Genomic DNA, 20930 nt, shown 5'->3' on the forward strand with positions numbered 1-20930 from the left:
ACGTGTCCAGAGAAGGGCAACAAAACTGGTGAGGAGTTTGGAGCACAAGCCCTGTGAGGAGAGGCTGAGGGAGCTGGGGTTGCATAGCCTGCAGAAGAGGAGACTCAGGGGAGACCTTATTGCTGTCTACAACTACCTGAAGGGAGGTTGTAGCCAGCGGGGGGTTGGTCTCTTCTCCCAGGCAAGCAGAACAAGAGGACACAGTCTCAAGCTGCACCAGGGGAGGTTTAGGCTGGATGTCAGGAAGAAGTCACCATCAGTGGAGGTGTTTAGGAAGAGACTGGATGGGGTGCTTGGTGCTATGGTTTAGTTGATTAGATGGTGTTGGGTGATAGGTTGGACTCGATGATCTCAAAGGTCTTTTCCAACCTGGTCTATTCTATTCTAAATCTGTGGGAAACCAAATTTCACTGGTGATACTCTTCATGGAACTATTTGTTCTGAGCTTTTATGAACAAATAGCATTTGCTTTAGAGGAATCTGTGTCTCCAGAACCCTTTCACAGCAACAACATCTGAGAAAAATAATATCCCAGCCTAAAACTTAATGACCCACAGTAGGAATCACTTATGTTGCTGCTGTTGCATAGAGTCTTCCCAAATGGAAAATAATACTTATCTCACATAATGAACAATGAAAATATTGAATATTAATGAAAATATAAGTATAAATTTAGGAAATGGACCACTTCAGTCTATTCTGATCCACTGGGCACAAAAAAGGAAGAGACAAAAAGCCAGTCTATAACCAGGAATCTTGCAGAGCATTACAATTTCCCACAGTTACTGTAACTCCATATATATATATGTGTGTGTGTAATGAGTAGTCCATTAATCCATTTGTGTCAGTTATCATAATGGGAACAAATTAAGTAGGGCTTAATGCTGAATTTTTTATACTTGGGTCATTTATTATTATTTTGTTTGATAGTACTTTTGTGTTACTTCGATTTCATGGGTCAAATTCAGCTGGTTTCTGACTTCCTGCCCTCAGTTAGCCTTGGCCTTATAAAAATGAATAAAAATCCACAGCCCTGTTTGGCTGCTCTGCAGCCTTTGTCACTCTCTGTGTGCAGAAATACATCCTGTAGCCTCCATCCTTCTCCTTCTGGAGCAGAAAAGGAGCGTCAGGAGATTATATGTAAAAGAAAAATTGGAGTGTAATTTTGCTGTGGCCGTAAGGAGCATTTTTTGTGTTTGTCCACTTAGGAAGTGGCTTGTGGAGTAGCACAGGACTATGCTTTTCCATCTCTTACATATTCCTGTCAGAAGCAAACCAAAAAACCAACCTTATTTTGTAAGTAACATAGTGGTGGCTTATTATTTCTTAAAGAAAAGTAAAGCACGGTGTTTTTCCCCTGAGCGCCGTGCAGTCTGTAGTTCTGGCACATTAGCTGGCATAAACATTTTGATTAAGGCTTATGAATGTATTAATTACACCTGGGAAGTTTCCAGAGCTTATTCAAACTGCAAGCTCTTCAAATTCCAGCCCCCAATTCGGAATGCTTTTTAGCAAATATAAAAAATGGCTAGCACAGGGTTGCCTTCCCTTCCCTTTCTCTAGTGTGTTGGAATGGAATGGAATGGAATGGAATGGAATGGAATGGAATGGAGTAGGCCAGGTTGGAAGAGACCTTTGAGATCATCACGCGCAACCCATCATCCAGCACCATCTAATCAACTAAACCATGGCACTAAGCACCCCATCAAGTCTCCTCCTAAACACCTCCAGTGATGGCAACCCCATGACCTCCCTGCGCAGCACATTCCAATGGCCAATCACTCTCTCTGTGAAGAATTTCTTCCTGACATCCAGGCCTCTCCCCTGGTGAGAGGCCTTGAGTACAAGCCCTATGAGGTGAGTCTGAGGGAGCTGGGATTGTTTAGCCTGGAGAAGAGGAGGCTCAGGGGAGACCTTATTGCTTTCTACAACTACCTGAAGGGTGGTTGTAGCCAGGAGGGAGTTGGTCTCTTCTCCCAGGCAACCAGCAGCAGAACAAGAGGACACAGTCTCAAGCTGCACCAGGGGAAGTTTAGGCTGGAGGTGAGGAGAAAGTTCTTCACTGAGAGAGTCGTTAGCCATTGGAATGGGCTGCCCAGGGAGGTGGTGGAGTCACCATCCCCGGAGGTGTTGAAGAGGGGACTGGATGTGGCACTTGGTGCCATGGTTTAGTCATGAGGTCTGTGGTGACAGGTTGGACTTGGTGATCTTTGAGGTCTCTTCCAACCTTGGTGATACTGTGATACAGAGGTATAGTCCTAATGAACAATCTGGAAATCTTGATAGAATTGGTCCATATGATTTCCTTTGCTCATGTTCCTGTGGTGGATTGCTTATGGTGTATCAGAGAGCAGAAGCTGGCCAGCAAAGCTTCTGAAACTGTTTAAGTATCTCTACTTTTTTTCAAGCGACATGAACAAGTTCTTACAACAACCTTCAGCTGGATTAGGTTGTGTGGAGCATTGACAATGAGAAGCAAATCTAACAAAGGATCTGAATTCTGCAACCACTGGGCATCTGCCCCCCAAAAGAAAGACAATAGCTTATCCATCCACTGTCCATGCCTCTGCCAAACAACCCAAGAAGTCTCACCTAAGTGGTGCTTTGCTCATGCATTCATGCACACGTGCATTCATTATGACTGACCTGCCCTAGGAAGGTCCATTAAGTGCAACTCATTTCAAGCACAGATGGTCCTGAACAGCTTAATGTCTGCCTGGTGGCCAGAATAAGTGAATTCTTGATGGCCTTAGTCTTCTGATCACATACGTGCAGCCAAGGAGGAAATGAAAACATGTTTATCATTTTGATAAACAATCTCGCTCATTGCTGCAGGATGCTCCATGTAACTCAGCAGAGTCAAATACTATTAAATTGTCATCACTGTCAAAGGGAGAACGTATAGGTTTTGCTACCTGAGTCATAGTTAATGACTTCCACAATGTATAACACAAATCAGTACCGCTGCTTGCCTTTTTTATGTTTGTTTACTGATACGTTCAGGCTGGGCTAGAGTAGAGAGGCAAGTTGTAATTTTGAAGTGCAAAATATGCTTTTATTATTGCTTCTCAGCTAGAGAGATAAAACCAGAGATGTCTAGAAGATGGCTTTCTGGTTTCCACAAGGCATGCACTCAGACCCTCCAGGTGATTAGACATTTTAAATCACAGCCACCCACTGTAGGCTCGTACTTAGGATTAAATATTTCACTCTGCAGTGTGCAAACTCAAGATGACTTTAGAACAGAGACACAAATGAACACAATTCTATGAGTTTAGTGTTCTATGGTTAGAATGAAACCATTTCCAGAGATAACAAATGGTTGTCCCTTTTCTACAGTAAGAATGATGTATAATTTCTGCTGTTTGGTATTTTAAGCCTATGAAGGAAAAAAAACCAGACTTCCAGCAAGCTGGGAATTATGAGCAGAGTTGTAATGTCACAGCTGCCATATTCAACAGCCCAAAATCCTTCCTGGCAGCCAGTTCTGTCACTTTTCCTCTGACAGGAATCACGTTGCCATCATGCAAAACTAAGGGCATCCTGTGAACTGAGTGCTCAGAAAGGTTCTTGCTAACATGTGGTGTGGAGAGGGTATAAATCACGTTAGGACATTTTCATTCATCTCTGAAGCTTCTTGAAGAAATAGCAAAGGTATTCCTGATTTTCAAGTTCCTCTTCCATTTCTAATCTTTTTTTCTTCCTGATATTCTTGGGGCATGAGGGAATTAGACAAACACATAAGATACTTCTTTTTTTTGGCTAGGTAGATGATGGAGCCACTTCATGGAGTGTATCTGTCAACAAAACATTCAGAAGACACCTGCTTAAAGGATTTTAAGGCCCTTTCTTCTCCTTTTATGTCAATGTCAAATCCCCTATTGACTGGAATGAGTTGGATGAGGCTGTTATTGTGGAAACAAATCCAGAAGCTACCTTAGCTCAATAGGCCATAAACTTCCAAAACAAGACATTTCTGTTCTTTGTGACAAGGATTCAGATCTGCACTGCACTCACAGCCTAGCAGTTCAATAATTCACATTTCTTCAGGACTCCCAGCACAGTGACATTCTGGGCCCCATCCTATTCAATATCTTTACTGATGATCTGGATGAGGGGATTGAGTCCATCATCAGCAAATTTGCAGATGACACCAAGGTGGGAGCAGGTGTTGATTTGTTAGAGGGCTCTGCAGAAGGACCTCGACTGGCTGGACAGATGGGCAGAGTCCAACAGGATGGCATTCAACAAGTCCAAGTGCCGGGTGCTGCACGTTGACCACCACAACCCCATGCAGCACTACAGGCTGGGGATCAGAGTGGCTGGAGAGCATGCAAACAGAAAGGGACCTGGGGGTGCTCATTGACTGCTGGCTGAACATGAGACAGCAGTGTGCCCAGGTGCCCAAGAAGGCCAATGGCATCCTGGCCTGCAACAAGAATAGTGTGGCCAGCAGGAACAGGGAGGTCCTTCTGCCCCTGTACTCAGCACTGGTTAGGCCACACCTTGAGTACACCTTGTCCAGTTCTGGGCCCCTCAATTTAAGAGGGACATTGAGACACTTGAACCTGTCCAGAGAAGGCCCATGAGGCTGGGGAGAGGCCTCGAGCACAAGCCCTACAAAAAGAGATTGAGGGAGCTGGGGTTGTTTAGCCTGGAGAAGAGGAGGCTCAGAGGAGATCTTATAGCTCTCTACAACTACCTGAAGGGAGCTTGCAGCCAGGAGGGGGTTGCTCTCTTCTCCCAGGCAATCAGTACCAGAACAAGAGGATGCAGTCCAAGCTGCACGAGGGGAAGTTTAGGTTGGAGGTGAGAAAGTTCTTCACAGAGAGAGTTGTTAGCCATTAGAATGTGCTGCCCAGGGAGGTGGTGGAGTCACCATCCCTGGAGGTGTTCAAGAGGTGACTGGACGTGGCACTTAGTCCCATGGTTTAGTAGTCATGAGGTCTGTGGTGACAGGTTGGACTTGATGATCTTTGAGGTCTTTTCCAACCATACTGATTCTATGATCATTCATAATCTAGAAGAACCACTGACAAAAAAAATCACTGACTCAGAAGCAAGAGATCCTCAAATATTGGTATTACAGCATTTCTTGTCATTCCCTTTCCCCAGCTTCCCTAATAAAAAGAAAAGAAAGTTGGAAATCAAAAAATACGAATCACAGAATAAAAAGGTACTTTGCTTATACACCTGAACATGTCAACATTTTTTCAGTGGAAACTGAAAACTGATTCATGTTCCTTTCCCCATGCTAACTTGTTTCCTCATTTATACTGCTGAAATAGAAACTTCAGCCAGACCTCTCCAACCCCCCAGGACTTTTGTGGTATATATATTTCTGTACATAACATAGTCAAGGAATGTGCTTTTTCAATGAGTTTATTTTTTTTCCTACTCCAACTGTTTCCATTTGTATTTGTCTTGGAGGCTCAGGGGAGACCTTATTGCTCTCTACAATTGCCTGAAGGGAGGTTGTAGCCAGGTGGCAGTTGGTCTCTTTTCCCAGGCAACCAGCACCAGAACAAGAGGACACAGTCTCAAGCTGCACCAGGGGAGGTTTAGACTGGATGTTAGGAAGAAAATCTTCACAGAAGGAGTGATTGGCCATTGGAACAGGCTGCCCAGGGAGGTTGTGGAGTCACCATCCCTGGAGGTGTTTAGGAAGAGACTGGATGGGGTGCTTGGTGCCATGGTTTAGTTGATTAGATGGTGTTGGATGATAGGTTGGACTTGATGATCTTGAAGGTCTCTTCCAACCTGGTTAATTCTGTATTCTGTATTCCCTAACCCCATTTTTTATATGGCTTTAAAAAAAAGTCTAGCATGTACATGCCTGGGTTGGTAAAATATATAGGAGGAAAACCACATTGCATGGAATGCTATCCAGTAGCCATCCATAAGCTAAACATTCTTTAGTAAAAATAATCTGATCCCACATAACAGATTTTCTAGGAAAACAGGGTATGTACCACACTAATCTTCCTCCATGTGAGATGGATTTTTTTTTCTCCTGTGTCAGCACTTGGAAGGGTCTTTTTATTATTGTTATTATTATGATGATTATTAAGGAACTTTTTAGGGTGTCAGATAGTGATAGGACTAGGGAGAATGGGAATACCATAGAAACGGGTGGATTCAGATTGGATGTTAGGAAGACGTTCTTCATCATGTGGGTGGTGAGACACTGGAACAGGTTGCTCAGGGAGGTGGTGGAAGCCTCATCCCTGGAGGTTTTGAAGGCCAGGCTGGATGTGGCTCTGAGCAACCTGATATAATGTGAGGTGTCCCTGTCTATGGCAGGTGGTTTGGAACTCTATGATCCTTGAGGTCCCTTCCAACCCTAACAATTCTATGATTCTAAGATTATTTGCATTACACTAGTGTTCCATACAGATAAAAGTTCCAATTAATGTACTTAACTATCTAGTGGTTAGGGTTTTTTTTTTCATTGCTTTTATAGTTTCATTACAGTGAACTATAGTTTCATTCCTAAACAACTATAGACTTGGAGTTAAATTCTTTATTGCTGCAACAACTTGAGCTTCTGCATACTACTTAAAGGTGTTATAAAGCTCATCCACCACAACCCATTATTTTGAGTAGATAACCAAATCAGCAAGACTAGCTCATGTGGTTATTAGTACTCATACAGCAAATTAATAGAGAAAATTAAACGTTTGGCTTATTCACAGATGTTTACCACTGAGCCTGTGCAGTCTAAAATTAGAAGTCCTTATTACTGCGTCCATTATCTTTATTGTCGAGGTTGTAATCAATAAAATCACAAATCCTTCTTCTCTTAGGGCATGGTTGTAAGATGGATGAAACCAATGAGAATTTTCCATTGCTTTCAATATGATTTGAATGGGGGAACAGGGAGTTTATCTCGAGAATTACTTCATGAAGAACTACAAGCGTTTGGGGCTGAGCTGGCCGTCGCAATTCCTCTTACTCCTAAGGGGCACTTAAAAGACGGTTTCTCAGATGATGGCTTTCTGAATTGTTGGGATCTCTCTTCTGTGGCACCTATTGGCTTTCAAAAAGCTTGTGTCAGCAAGCTAAATGCACCTAATAATTAATACATGAAGCACAGTTTCTCTCCAGATAAGTCTTCACTGCAGAGTTAGTCTTGTCTCACGCTTGCAAGCTCATCTTTGTTAGCATCATGACTGTGCAACCTGAGCTTGTTTACTCTAATGGGCATTTGCAGGCTTTCTTCCACTCACTCACTCTGGAAGGTCAGTGGTTTGAGAATTTAATACTATGAAGCATTTCATATGCTTTGTGGAGTCTCTGTTCGCTAGTAGTTGTTATACCACTTAATACTGTGGATAATCCTGTGTGATCTGGTATAGGTGATCCTGCTCTGGCAGTGGGGGACGGTTGGACTAGATGATCTTTTGAGGTCCTTTCCAGCCCTTAACATTCTCTGATGCTGTGATACACCTTAATGCAGACCACCACATGATCTTAACAACATACAGGCAAGGGAAAGCCCTCCCTGCCCACCTAGCCCAATGCTTCACTACAGAAATGATTTGTAGAATCACCAGGGTAATAGGACACTTCTGAGTAGGGAGATGGCTCTGGACACTCAGACCTCTTCCAAAATCCAGACATGGATCAGTATCTTTGTGCTGGTTTTCCTCCTGCTTGGCTGCAGGGTTACTGTAGTGTTCAAAAGGCTCTCGAAGTTGTGGCAAAAAGAGTGAAAGCCAAAGACAGGACTAACACTTTTTATGCTGCAGTAAAAGCAATGTACAGTTAGCATTACCTAGTGGCATAAAGCAATGATGCTCTGCTAGCAAAGCTGCATGCATATCCTGCTCTTCAGCAGGCTGTGCACGATGTTTTGTGCTAAGTTTAAACAAATCCTGCCAAATCTGTGCCGCAATTGCATAAAGTAGCCAAATATCTGTGGGGAACAGACTGGCACTATTAAATACTTGGTGATTCTGAGCTAAATGCAATCTGAACTGAGGAACTGAGAAATTACTTGGGCAGTGCATTAGCCCACTGTGGAGTCTCATCTCCTTGCACTACGCTGCTAAGGTGAATGGGAATGACACACTTGACATGTCACTTCTGTTCGTAGCATATGTCACAAACACCAAGTATTCCTAAACCTTAAGCCATCATCTATCTATCACTCCTTTGTGTTCTCCACCTAATCAAACTATTGCAAATTTTCATAAAGAAAACCAGAGAGGAGACCAATGAAGCCTGGTTATCCTGCACACTATGGGAATCTTTCCTGCCCTTAAAACTGCCAATTGAGTGAGTGGGGCAGCAAAGGGAAGTGCTGTTGGACCATCCTGTACTTTGCAGAGGCTGATTGTCATCTGTTAAGGGCAAAGTACTGGCATAAAATCAAACACTTAGAGGAAAAGCTTGTTTCTAGTTGGATTCCCTTAGACCCTCTTCTGTTAGGAGATTATATTTGAGGGAAGAGGTCTCCAATGTTGCAAGCATAAAATCAGCCAGCAGTTGTTGCACATTTACCATAGTATGTTACTTAGGTGTCTTCAGGCCCAGACCTTGACACAGTCATTTTTAAGCAAAAAATTCTGCTGATGTCAGAGAAGCTTCTAATACAAGATTTGCAAGCTATCTCTGCCTTAGAGGGACATTTATCTGCATTTCCTATTAAAACTGCAGTATAGCAGCACCTGGCTTAGGCAGGAGCATGCATAATGGGAGAAATAACATTGTAATCCCACCTGTATGGAAGCCATGCAGAGACACAGACAGGAGCACGCCTGGGTGCTTTGATTAGCCACTGCTGCTCTTCCTAATCAGAGTGTCAATATTCTCTTTTTCTTTCTTTTTCTTTCTTTTGTTTTGTTTTGTTTTGTTTGCCAGAAGGAGGAACGTGTGAAGTTATAGCAGCACACAGATGCTGTAATAAGAATCGAATTGAGGAAAGATCACAAACAGTAAAATGCTCCTGTCTACCTGGGAAAGTGGCTGGGACTACGAGAAACAGACCTTCCTGTGTTGATGGCAAGTAGCTCCTCCTGCATCTATGTCTCTGTTTGTGTACCATTCAGTAAATAGCCTGAAGTCTATAGATTGTGCATAGGAGCTTTGTTGTGCTCTCTATTTAACAAAACAGAAAAATCTATAGGCATAAGCATACATTTCCACCACCTTGCCTGCTACTTTAGTGCATGGTTCTGTGCACATGGGTCATGTTAAAATGTGCCCCAAAAATGTAAGTATAGCATTCAGTACAAGCACACAGAGAAGTATAACAGATTGAGCGGCAGGATCGAGCCCACAGCATCCTTGCAGCTAAACTGAGGAAGTGTGGTCTGGATGAACAGGTGGTGAGTTGAATGTGAACTAGTTAAATGAAAGGAGTCAGAGAGTTGTAGTCCATGGGACAGAATCTAGTTGGAGGTCTGTACCCACTGGAGTCCCTCAGGGGTCGGTACTGGGACCAGTACTATTCATCAACAACCTGGCTGAGAGAACAGAATGCACTGTCAGTAAGTTTGCTGGCAACACAGAACTGGGTGGAGTGGCTGACACTCTGAAAGGCTGTGCTGCCATTCAGCAAGACCTAGGCTGGAGAGTTGAGCAGGGAGAATTTGAATTAAATTCAGCAAGGGCAAGTGTAGTCTTGCACCTGGGAAGGAACAACCCTATGGAGCAGGACAGCTTGGGGACTAACCTGGTGGAGAGCAGTGAAGGGGAAAGGGACCTGGGGGTCCTAGTGGATGGAAGGTTGGCCATGAGCCAGCAATGTGCTCTTGTGGCCAAGAAGGCTAATTCCATTCTGGTATGTATTAGAAGGGCTGTGGTTAGTAGGTTGAGAGAGGTTCTCCTTCTCCTCTAGTCTGTCCTGCTGAGGATGCATCTGGAATATTGTGTCCAGTTCTGGCCACCTCAGTTTAAGGAGGACCTCAGGGAACTGCTTGAAAGAGCCACAAAAATGATTAAGGGAGTGGAATGTCTTCCTTACAAGGAGAGCCTGAAGAAGCTGGGGCTTTTCAGCTTGGAGAAGAGGAGACTGAGAGGTGATCTCATTCATGTTTATAAAGATGTAAAGGGTGGGTCCCAAGAGGATGGAGTCAGGCTGTTCTTTGTGATGCCTAATGACCAGACAAGGGGCAATAGGTGGAAGTAGAGGTATAGGAAGTTCCTTGGAACTATGAGGAAAAATATTTTCACTGTGAGGGTGACAGAGCACTGGAACAGGCTGCCCGGGGGAGTTGTGGAGTCTCCGTCTCTGGAGACATTCAAAACCCATCTGGATGAGTTCCTATGTGACCTGCTCTTGGTGATCCTGCTCGAGCAAGGGGGTTGGACTGGATGATTTTTCGAGGTCCCTTCCAACCCCTAACATTCTGTGGTTCTGTGTTTCTGTGAGCTGGGTAAAATATCCCTTGCATCATTTCACAGAGCCCCCCTCCAGTGCCACATTAGTTTTGATTCATAAATATTTCAGAGGACAACAGAAATTCATTTTGATTTATTTAGTCATTTAGAAAGTCAGTGGCAAAGAAAGATAAATACATGAATCCTGTGGTCTTGTCCTGCAACAAACATTACAGAAAGCTAGAAGAAAATCTTTGTCTTCAGAAATCACTGATGCTCTTTCTTGTCATGGGGATTTTGTTTGCTGCAGGGAAAACACCATATTATTTGTGTCTGGATTTCATACCAGGTCTGGCTCCACAGGGTATATTCCTCTCTGGGGCTCCCCTGCCTCCACTGCAGAATGAAACCATGCAGCAACCAGGGAGAGAGCTGCATCGAGGAAATACTTAGCAAAATATAAATGGCATAAGAAGGCAAGGAGTAAGTGGTACTAATCCCATTAGTTACCGTTCCCAAGCAAGCTGCTCTGTGTTGCAGAATCATTCTGTGCAGCAGCTTTGTGAAAGAGAGTGAAAATTCCTTGCTCTTTTTTATGGCAAATGCCTGGTGCCATTGGTTACACCACCCCATAGCCCAAAGGCAGTTAGCAGTGCCAGGGCTCATTTTGGCTACAGTCAAGTTGGGCTCTGCCCTGTGCTCTCCTTATCTTTCTCATGACTGGGCTTCCAAGGCTGGTGGTGTAGCTGCAGGGTTTGGAAGCACTCAACATTTCTGCCCTTGGGTCTGTTTTTTGGCATTCAGCTTCCCTCAATATGAGTGAGAGTGTAGAGCTCTGAGAGCAAACACTGGGAAAAGCAGTTTCTTCTGGGTACCCTTCCCCAGTCACGTGCTGTAAAGGCTGGGACAGGTCCAATTGTCACCCAGAGCCAGACAGAAGTATCGGTGGGTGTTGTGGTCTCAAGGATTCTGTAGACAAAGCTCTGAGATTTGCACATTCAACAGCAAAAAAAAGATGAGAAACTGGAAGTGCCTTGAAGGGATGAGAACCTCGTGTTTTCTCAACAGATATTGGTGGTGTGTACATATTTGTTTTGTATATTGAAGATAGAAAGAAAATGTTTTAACTTTCAGAATTTTGAATTGTGAGGCAGTCTTTCATAGCTTGCTACACTGAGAATGAAATTGAGCTTCTGAATTCATGCCTGAAACTGCACTATGAATGCTGCTGTGAATGACTATGCTTTAATCCACATCCTTTCATTCTGTTATTGTTTAATTACCCCGACAAAAAGAAGCTTCTCTTTTTCTGTCAAGCACACTCATAAAGCCATAGGTGAAACCTACAGCTGGTCTTAACCAGAGATCATCTTTACAAGCCTTGAAGAGTTTCATGTTCTTCAGCAGGTCATGAAAATCAGAGGCACAGGGTAGAACAGACAGACACCGTTAATTCAGATCTCATAAGTGTGCTCAAAGAAGAGAAGCTCAAAGAATGCCCTGTTAAGGGGAAAAAAAAAAGATTGGGTGCAGGTGTGGACTGCAGCCTAATTGCTCTGTCAGGATTACAATAAAAAGAAATGTTATTGTCTGGAATTTTGAAAGGAGTAAGGATAAAACAATGGCTAATATAAAAGTGCAAAGCCCAGTCCCATTGAAGTCACTGGTAAGACTCACAGTGACTTCAAAGCCAGCAGATGTGAACTACAAAGGAATGTCTTCCGCTTTCAAGTTTAGTTGTGGTAGTCAGCCCATGGCTTCTTTTGTAGATGGTTGGTGATCGGTTCAAAAGCTCAATGTGCTGCTCATAAAAACTAATAGAAGGGGCATTTTCTTTGGCCTTTGTTTTATCCCAGACTTTGCTTTGTGACTTTTGGCATACTGACCTGTTTTAAGTCAAAACTTTGACCTATTTAGTGTTTCTGCTCTTGCTGAGGCAAACTCCCAAGACTTCCCGTGGGACTCCCATTGACGTCAGTACTTCAGCTCAGGGAAAGATTTGGGATTTGCTGTTTCTTTTGTACATGAGGACATTTCTAAAGGTCATCTACAACTTTTGCCCTTCTTTCCCAACCATATTGAAATGATTAAGACCGTCACCATCATTGGAGGTGTTTAGGAGGAGACTTGATAGGGTGCTTGGTTGCATGGTTTGGTTGATTAGGTGGTGTTGGATGATGGGTTGGACACAATGATCTTGAAAGTCTCTTCCAACCTGGTCTGGTCTATTCTATTCTATTCTATTCTATTCAAACAGTCAGGGCAGTGTTTAATACAATTTCAAACCATAATCTGTCACCAAGAAAGTTTGCTTGTGTCCATCGATTCAATATCCACAGGTGCTCTGATACAGCAGTATACAGTCTGATCACCTTTGAGAGATGACAGTGACTGGGAGATCCCATGTTTTACACCCACCTGTGGCTGGTTACTGCCTTGAGATGTCTCCACCCAATGGCTATTTAGTTGTGTGTTAAGCAAGCTGAACTCAGTCTTTTCCTGTTTGTACCATTGGCCGTACTGTGAGCTAATGGGATCAGAAGCAAGATTTTGGTGTTTCTTAGTCCAGTTTCATCAGAAAATAGCTCATGAAAGCTGATGCTTTGACAGTTTGGGTTTGTATCCAGAGGAGAGGTTGTATTGCCTTCCACCCTTGCCATCCATTATTCCAGGACGCAACTGGGCTGCATAGGTGGGACTGTGTGTAGAGCTGCCTTTTTTTCCTTTCTGTTTAAGAGAGACTATAATAGGATGTAGGAGTCAGCTTAACCTTTCTAATAAATTTCAGGGGCGATAAGCAGTCCTTTTGTCATCTTCTTGTGAGATCTTACCATGGGTATGTAGTACATAGGACTCTCATGTATGCAGGACTCATGTATTCGGGCTGAGGATGTGCTGTTTGTAGCATGAAGGATGGGAAGTTGCCATGTATTCCCAAGCATCACTTCCTGCCAAGTCTAGCAAACTTTTTCTTTGGAGCCTCATCATGAAAAAAATACAGTGAGGCCAGGCTGTGTCAGCCTCAGATGTTATAAATTATTCCTTGCTGCTCATTTTGTAGACACTGTCCTAAAACCTGCCTCAGTCACCAAATGAATTATGTAGTAGCAACAGTGAGAGCAAAACAAAACCCAAATCTTGTCATGAAACAGAGATGCCAGGTTCTGTTTCTTTGCCTCTTGTGTTGCACATTTATTTTCATGATTTCCTCTACTTCAAGGTCTTTTTTTCCTCCTAAAGGATGGTTTTGAATGCTTCCTTCCTTCCCTACTATATATTTTGCATCCCACTTGGCAGTAGCACATACCATGGGCATCAGTCTGTTCAGCTGTCACAGCTGTTATTATTTTCTCCATTTGCCCAAATACCTCTCCAAAGCAAGTCTCAAAGTCTCAGATGGGTTTACTTCATTTGTGTTAAGGCAGCTTGAGACGGTGTGTTTTTCTGGGGAAAGCAATGCTGAGCATGCCCAGGGTGTCCACAGCCCTCTGCCTCCTGAACACATGGGACTTGTGCAACTCTGATTGTTCCTACTCTCCTCAGTGATCCTGCTGGACACAACACATGGGCTGTCTGAAGGTACCAGAGCAGCTCCTGACCTACCAACTAATCTACACACCTCAGAAACAGCCAGGTCCAGCAAAGGGCTGGAATTTGTGGCTCAGAGTAGCATTCAGACCCCTCAAGTGTCACCCTGTGATGGATCTGCTGTCTCTCATTTTCTTGTTATGTGCAGGCTGTTTCTGCAAAGGTTTCTTAGCCATGCTTTGGAATTCATGCCTCCTCTCCACTCTCCTAATAAACAGCTTGTCTTCCTTGTTTAAGAAGCCCATGAATTTTCTTTCTTCTGCAGTAGGGTCTTTGGGCTTATGAGGCACTCAGGTGCCAACACAATCACAGAGTGGTTTGGGATGGAAGGGGCATTAAAGATCATCTAGTTCCAACACTCCTACCATGGACAGCAGCACCTTCCACTAGACCAGGTTGCTGAAAGCCCCAACACAAACAGCTGACATTTGTCCCCTTGCCAGCTGTCATATGGCTGGTAGAATTTGTCCTGTGGACTGAGGTTTTACTCCTTTGTTAACTGATACCTTCTTTTCATATTGTTGTTATCTGAGAGAGATGTTCCCAGTAATGTCCTCATCTTCTTTACAGCAATGCCTCTTGCATCTTCCTGGTAGGGTCAGTTGGCAAATAGCAATTGTCCTTGCAGGTGTCAAACCCACATCCTTTAGCGAATAAGTTCACCTCTATGAGTAATTTGTCAGTCACTTCAAAATTTTACTTGTTTTGCTTTAATTTTCTTTTATTCCACATAAAGCCACAAAGAATCTGCTAAAAGAAAGAAGAAGAATAAATAATAAGAATAAATACTCATCTTCTGAAGAATTTTTTACTGCTCCCTGTAGATCTTCTACATTAAATTGGAACCAAGATTTCTTCTGTTGTTCAAGTTTGACGTGGAGGCATTCTTAATCTTGTTTATTACTTTATCAGAGCTTTCTTTTTGTGCTCTGTCTCCCTTGGTATAAAATGCATTGAACACAGTGAAACCCTGATGACAAAACATGACTTTTCAATGCCTTTAAAATTGCTATTTAACCTTTTTGAGACATACTCAGCATGTTCTCAAAACATTTAAATGTTATTGAGGGATTTGCATTCACACTGCTTCCCTAAAAGCCACTTGCTTTTTGCTTTTTTCACAACACTAGAGACACTTTCTTCAAACAAATGGCTGCAGACTGCTCCAGGTTAGGTGGCTGTACCAGATCATGGCATCATAACTTCAAAATTGCTGTGACAGTAGCAAATGTAAAGGTTATATCAACACTGTCATATTCAGGTCAGGACTGTAATGTCCACCTCTCATTCTTCATTGACCTAATCTTCATGCAAAATTGATGTCACCTTTCTGAATATGCTAAGATTTTCCTCTGAGGCTTTAATAATGTTGGCTATGTGAGCTAGAGAGGATGACTGAGCAAGTGACAGCACTGAATTGATTAATTCACTTGTCTTTGGGGGTTTCTGGTTCTTTATGGCTTGTCTGTACATGGCTTGCAATTCTCTTTGGTTGGTTCCATTAGCAAAGTAGTCTTGTGGCCACTTCACTTATCTTTTTCTCTGTTTTAGTTTGTTGCTTGAGTTTGGTTTATTAAGCAGTTCATTTTAGTACTCCATATAAACAACATGTATGTGCATTTGGACATGAGAGTCCCCATCTCTTCTACAGTCTAGGTGAAAGCATGTGAAAATCCTGTTTGGAAATTTCCCATTCCCTGTAAGGACACACACTTTTGCTTTCCACTGCACTTTGCAGCAGCTGCAAATTATTCCTTCCAGGATATCAGTAAACAGGACTGGTCACAAATAGCCAGTGTGAAGGAAGTGGCAACAGTGGGCAAGTAAGCCCACGGGGTTACTGAATAAATGCCAACAGAAAAGCTCTGATAAGACTCCCTCAGTCCTAATACTCCATGTAATTGCTATAAAAATGTAATAGGAATACAAGATATTTATAATTTTAATGCTGTCACTTTCATACTGTGAATAATGTGGTTTGTACCTTATAATTTACAGTGGTATCGACCCATGCTGTACAGTCAGTAGGTGTTTATGTCTGTGTGTTCTTTGAGGCCCTTGAATAATGCATAATTTGTTCATCCATACTGGTTTACTGTGCTACAGTCATTGATGCTCTCAGACCACAGATATTTTAATGCTTAATTTTCTTCTGTGCCCTTTTCCTCAATCTTCTCCCAGTCTTTTTTGCACTCTTTCAGAGGCAACCTCAATATTTCTGGCGCAATTTTCTGGGGAATGTGTTGGACCACAGAGTATGGAATAACAGGGAAGCACCTGCACTGGCTTTTGAAATCAGTCACAAAGGCACTTCATGCAGGCTGTGCATGTTGCCAGTGCTTGTAGGGAATGAGATGGTGTTAACGCTGGTCAAAATCGGTGAGGAAAAGGGAAGGGGCTACTAAAATTCTATGCAGTTTTTGTCCCTCTAATTATGGAAGATCTCTTGCAGAGATCTGAGAAGATGTGATTCCACATTGTCTGAAGCATTAGATTTCAGGTGGCAAGACTAGTGTTTACCTCTCCATAGTCCGCTGTTGTCCTGTTTTGTACTAGTCATGCATCAGGGGAAAGGAGAAATAACTCACTGATGCAGAACAATAAAATGGAATTAATCCAATGTTTCCCTTTCTCCCAGAGAGGCTTTGGATCATGTCAAGTTTCAAATCATTCTGTAATATATAAGTTATTAATGTGCGTGTACATACTTCGAATTTCTATTAGCTTGAGGATTATCCATCACTAGCCACCATGTGGCCCTGTGAATTTACATCAGACTTTGTCAGGACAACCCTGACAAACTAAAGAGAAGTCTCAATGACTGTTGGGAGCCCTGTGACTTTTAATGCCTCTTTGGGCATGTACTTCACAACTCTTCAGTCATGCCTCTGGTGCTGCCCATCCTTATATTTCCATGAGGGGAAGGCAGCATTCGTCAGCATGTTCTCTTTGTTGGCATTTCTTCTCCTTTCTCTCACCCAGGCCCTGCGAATACAAAGGTCATACCTGGTGTGTTATTTCTTGGGCAGACAGTAAGAGCAGCATGATCTTGACACGAGCTCATTTATTTTATTTTTAAATTGTTGATAAGAGGCCTGCTGGGGGTAGTGGTTGACAGCTGACTTAACATGAGCCAGCAGTGTGCCCAGGTGACCAAGAAGGCCAATGGCATCCTGGGCTGCATCAGGAATAGTGTGGCCAGCAGGAGCAGGGAAGTTATTGTGCTCCTGTACTCAGCACTGGCTAGGCCACACCTTGAGTCCTGTGTCCAGTTCTGGGCCCCTCAGTTTAGGAAAGATGTTGAGTTGCTGGAAGGTGTCCAGAGAAGGGCAACAAAGCTGGGGAGGGGATTGGAGTGCATGCCCTATGAGGAGAGACTGAGGGAGCTGGGGTTGCTTAGCCTGGAGAAGAGGAGGCTCAGAGGAGACCTTATTGTTTTCTACAACTACCTGAAGGGAGGTTGTAGCCAGGAAGGGGCTGGTCTCTTCTCCCAGGCAACCAGCACCAGAACAAGAGGACACAGTCTCAAGCTGTGCCAGGGGAAGTTTAGGCTAGATGTTAGGAAGAAGTTCTTCACAGAAAGAGGGATTTGTCATTGGAATATGTTGCCCAGGGAGGTGGTGGAGTCACCATCATTGGAAATTCTTAAAAAGAGCCTGGATGAGGCACTTAGTGCCATGGTTTAGCTGATTAGATGGTGTTGGGTGATAGATTGGACCTGATGATCTCAAAGGTCTTTTCCAACCTGGCTAATTGTATTCTACTGTAGACTGAGTATTCATAATTCAAGAGCACTGTATTCCTGCAGTAGAGAGGTGTAGCTTTCCCTTCATGGGCCCTTGAGTAGATGCTCTGCCCATATGTCCTTCCACAGCACCTGTGCTTCCTGAGCTCACACCAGCTAAGGATGGGAATAGGAAATACAGAAACCTCCTGGAGCCAGTGCAAGATTCAAGCCTGTAGAATCAAATGAAAGACTCCTATTGACTTTGGGTCAGGTCCTTAGTAAATGCTTTGTTAGATACAATCCTGTATCTATCAGCACTTACATCAAGTGAAAACTGTTCACAGCCACAAAGCCAATAGTTTTCTATTTATCTAATGTGTACTTTAGGTGGTATCACCAGAAAGCCTCTTTTTTTCCCCACTCTGAAAATACATTCAATCAATTCTTATTTCTTGAAGGAAGGGGGTGGGGGGGGAAATGCTTTCTGAAACCCAAGGAGTCAGCTTCTCATCCTTCTAACTGTGCTTTGCCCTAGATAAGAAGAGATCTCAGGGTCCCATATTATTAATGCACTGTCTATATGAATAACGAGCAGGCTTGGTGAATTATTCCACACTCCTAGGAAAATCTATAGCTCTGTCCTTCTGCAGCTCCACTGGAACTGAACAGGAGACTCATGGTTTTGTTCTGGAGACTCATGGTTTTGTTCTTTTTATATTTATTTGGTGAATTCAGGTTACTTCATTTGCAAGGAGGAAAAACCTGTCTCTCTGTTCCCCACTGACACCCATTTAGTAAGCTCAAAAAATAAGAAAAGAAATAATTCACAGCATATCACCTGCACTATTGAAAAGAGGAGAGGAAGAGAGAGAAGCCTAACTGTGTGCTGGAATCTTTTAAGACTTTGCTTTCGTCTTCATGAAACCCCCTTGTAGCTGCCCTGACATTGCAGCCAAATCCTGAGAGGTGATGACTTCAGGGGGAGCTAAAGCAAAACTGGCAGTGGTGATGCAGAATAATTAGTCCATATTCTGAGGAGCTCTCATTACCAGTTTGCCTTCTGATCTGCTGGGCAGAGGCTGAGTAGAGTGGAGGGGAGGTATTTGCCTGACCCTGTTTTTGTGTCAGAGCACGCTATCATCTCCTGAACCCAGACCATCCATGAGTAACCTGGGGAGAGCCGAGAGGCCTTACTTCTGCCTGAACAAGTTTACAGAACCATAGAATGCCCTAGATTGGAAGGAATTTAGATATGTTTAGACTAGATATAAGGAAGACATTTTTTACAGTGAGGGTGGTGAAACAGCAGCTGCGGCTCCCCAGATAGGTGGTAGATACAACACCCCTGGAAATGTTTCAGGTCAAACTGGGCAGGGCTCTGTGATGTCCCTGCTTAATGGAGGGGACTATAGAATAGAATAGAATAGAATAGAATAGAATAGAATAGAATAGAATAGAATAGAATAGAATAGAATAGACCAGGTTGGAAGAGACCTTTGAGATCATCATGTCCAACCTATCATCCAGCACCATCTAATCAACTGAACCATGGCACCAAGCACCCCATCCAGTCTTCTCCTAAACACCTCCAGTGATGGTGACTCCACCACCTCCCTGGGCAGCCTGTTCCAATGGCCAGTCACTCTTTCTGTGAAGAACTTCTTTCTAACATCCAGCCTAAACCTCCCCTGGTGCAGCTTGAGACTGTGTCCTCTTGTTCTGGTGCTGGTTGCCTGGGAGAAGAGACCAACATCCGCCTGTCTAGAACCTCCCTTCAGGTAATTGTAGACAGCAAGAAGGTCTCTCCTGAGCCTCCTCTTCTCCAGGCTAAGCAACCCAAGCTCCCTCAGCCTGTCCCCATAGGGCCTGTGCTACAAACCCCTCCCCAGCTTTGTTTTCCTTCCCTGGACACTAGATGACCTTGAAAGGTCCCTTCCAATCCAAACCCTTCTCTGATACATCTGTGTGTGTGTATACAGATGTACATTTATATCTGTGCAAATGCTGTAAACTCCTCCTGCCATGCGTGGGACATCAAAGCCCCTAGTGCTTTACAGAGACATCTGTATGTTTCCAGTGATCAAGGTACACAGAGGGAGGATATTGAAGGGTCGAATTTCCAGCCAAGCCAGGCCAAAGTCAGCAGCAAGGGCTGCCAAGTCAGGTGCTTCCCCATTGCTGGGTGAGGGCTGCGTTGTTTGTGCTGCTTGCAAACACCCGCTGGGCATTAGGGAGAGGTAGACGGATGATCGTGTCTTTCTGGTGTGAAGATGGTGCAGCTAATGAGATCATCTGACTGTGAGTCTATGTGAGTACATCTTCATCTCAGCTATAATTCATCTCCCCACCTATGTCTTACACTTCTTTCTTTTCCAATTGACATTGTGGTTTCCTGTGTAGCAAAGCAACCACCCTTTTTAATATCAAGCCCATAGAACAGCTGACTAATCCAGCCCGATGAAGTGCAGAAAGCTCACTTATAGCCCAATTTCCACAGGAAAAACATTTTCCTTTTCTTTTTAAGAGGGGGAAAAAAAAAGCCATAAGTCATGGTGCTATCTCTGTCTGTGTGAGGGGTGGTCATTTTTCCAGGCTCCAGCTGACAGGTTTCGGTGCCAGCACAGAGGGAGCAGAGCCCTTGCAGCCAACCAAGGTGCACAAACAGCAGCTTTATGGTGAAATTAGAGAATGGCACAGCTGCATAGCAGGGCCAAGACATACAGGAACGTATAATTACTTCACCTCCATACAGGGGAAAGTAACCTTTCTCTAAAATACTTGCAATGAGCCTGCTAGAGGCTAAATGGAAAAACAGTAGGAGTTTTCTCCTCTTATAGGAAGCATTAAGTGTTAATCACAGCACTGGAAAGAGCATGGTAAGGGGGTTTGGAGGCAGGGAATGCAGGCATGGAGGTCTGCCAGGCGTGCTGGTGTGCCAGACACTAGAGGTAAAAAGAAGCATAAACTGGGTGGGAACAGAGAGCCTGGTGAAAATTCCCTTGCAGGGATGCAGCCACAGGCAGGACCATGCAGGTGAGCCCCATGAATTGAGGTAGCACAAGGATTGGGCATGCTGCCAAGGGAAGGGGGGTTTGCAGCTTTTGCACATACAGATTTACCTTAGTGAGCTCTGAATACACCAGAAGGACATCAGCTCCCCATGACCTTTGTGCAAATCTACAGATGGTAGATCATAGAATGGTTTGGGTTGGAAGGGACCTTAAAGATCTAGTTCCAACCCGCTGCCATGGGCAGGGACACCTTCTGCTAGATCAGGTTGCTCAAGGTC

At 43.7% G+C, this 20930-nt stretch overlaps 1 protein-coding gene across 2 annotated transcripts in view; it reads left to right on the forward strand.

The window, feature by feature from the left end:
- Positions 1-20930, forward strand: part of TAFA1 (TAFA chemokine like family member 1) — a 273884-nt gene that overhangs the window by 204819 nt on the left and 48135 nt on the right. For both annotated transcript variants that reach the window (XM_054178808.1, XM_054179470.1), the window contains exon 3: positions 8866-9006. In XM_054178808.1, coding sequence (XP_054034783.1) covers positions 8866-9006 — 141 coding nt within the window. The remainder of the gene's footprint in view (positions 1-8865; positions 9007-20930) is intronic.

The sequence above is a fragment of the Dryobates pubescens genome, chromosome 1, assembly GCF_014839835.1.
Source record: "Dryobates pubescens isolate bDryPub1 chromosome 1, bDryPub1.pri, whole genome shotgun sequence".
In the NCBI taxonomy this organism is placed as follows: Eukaryota; Metazoa; Chordata; class Aves; order Piciformes; family Picidae; genus Dryobates; species Dryobates pubescens.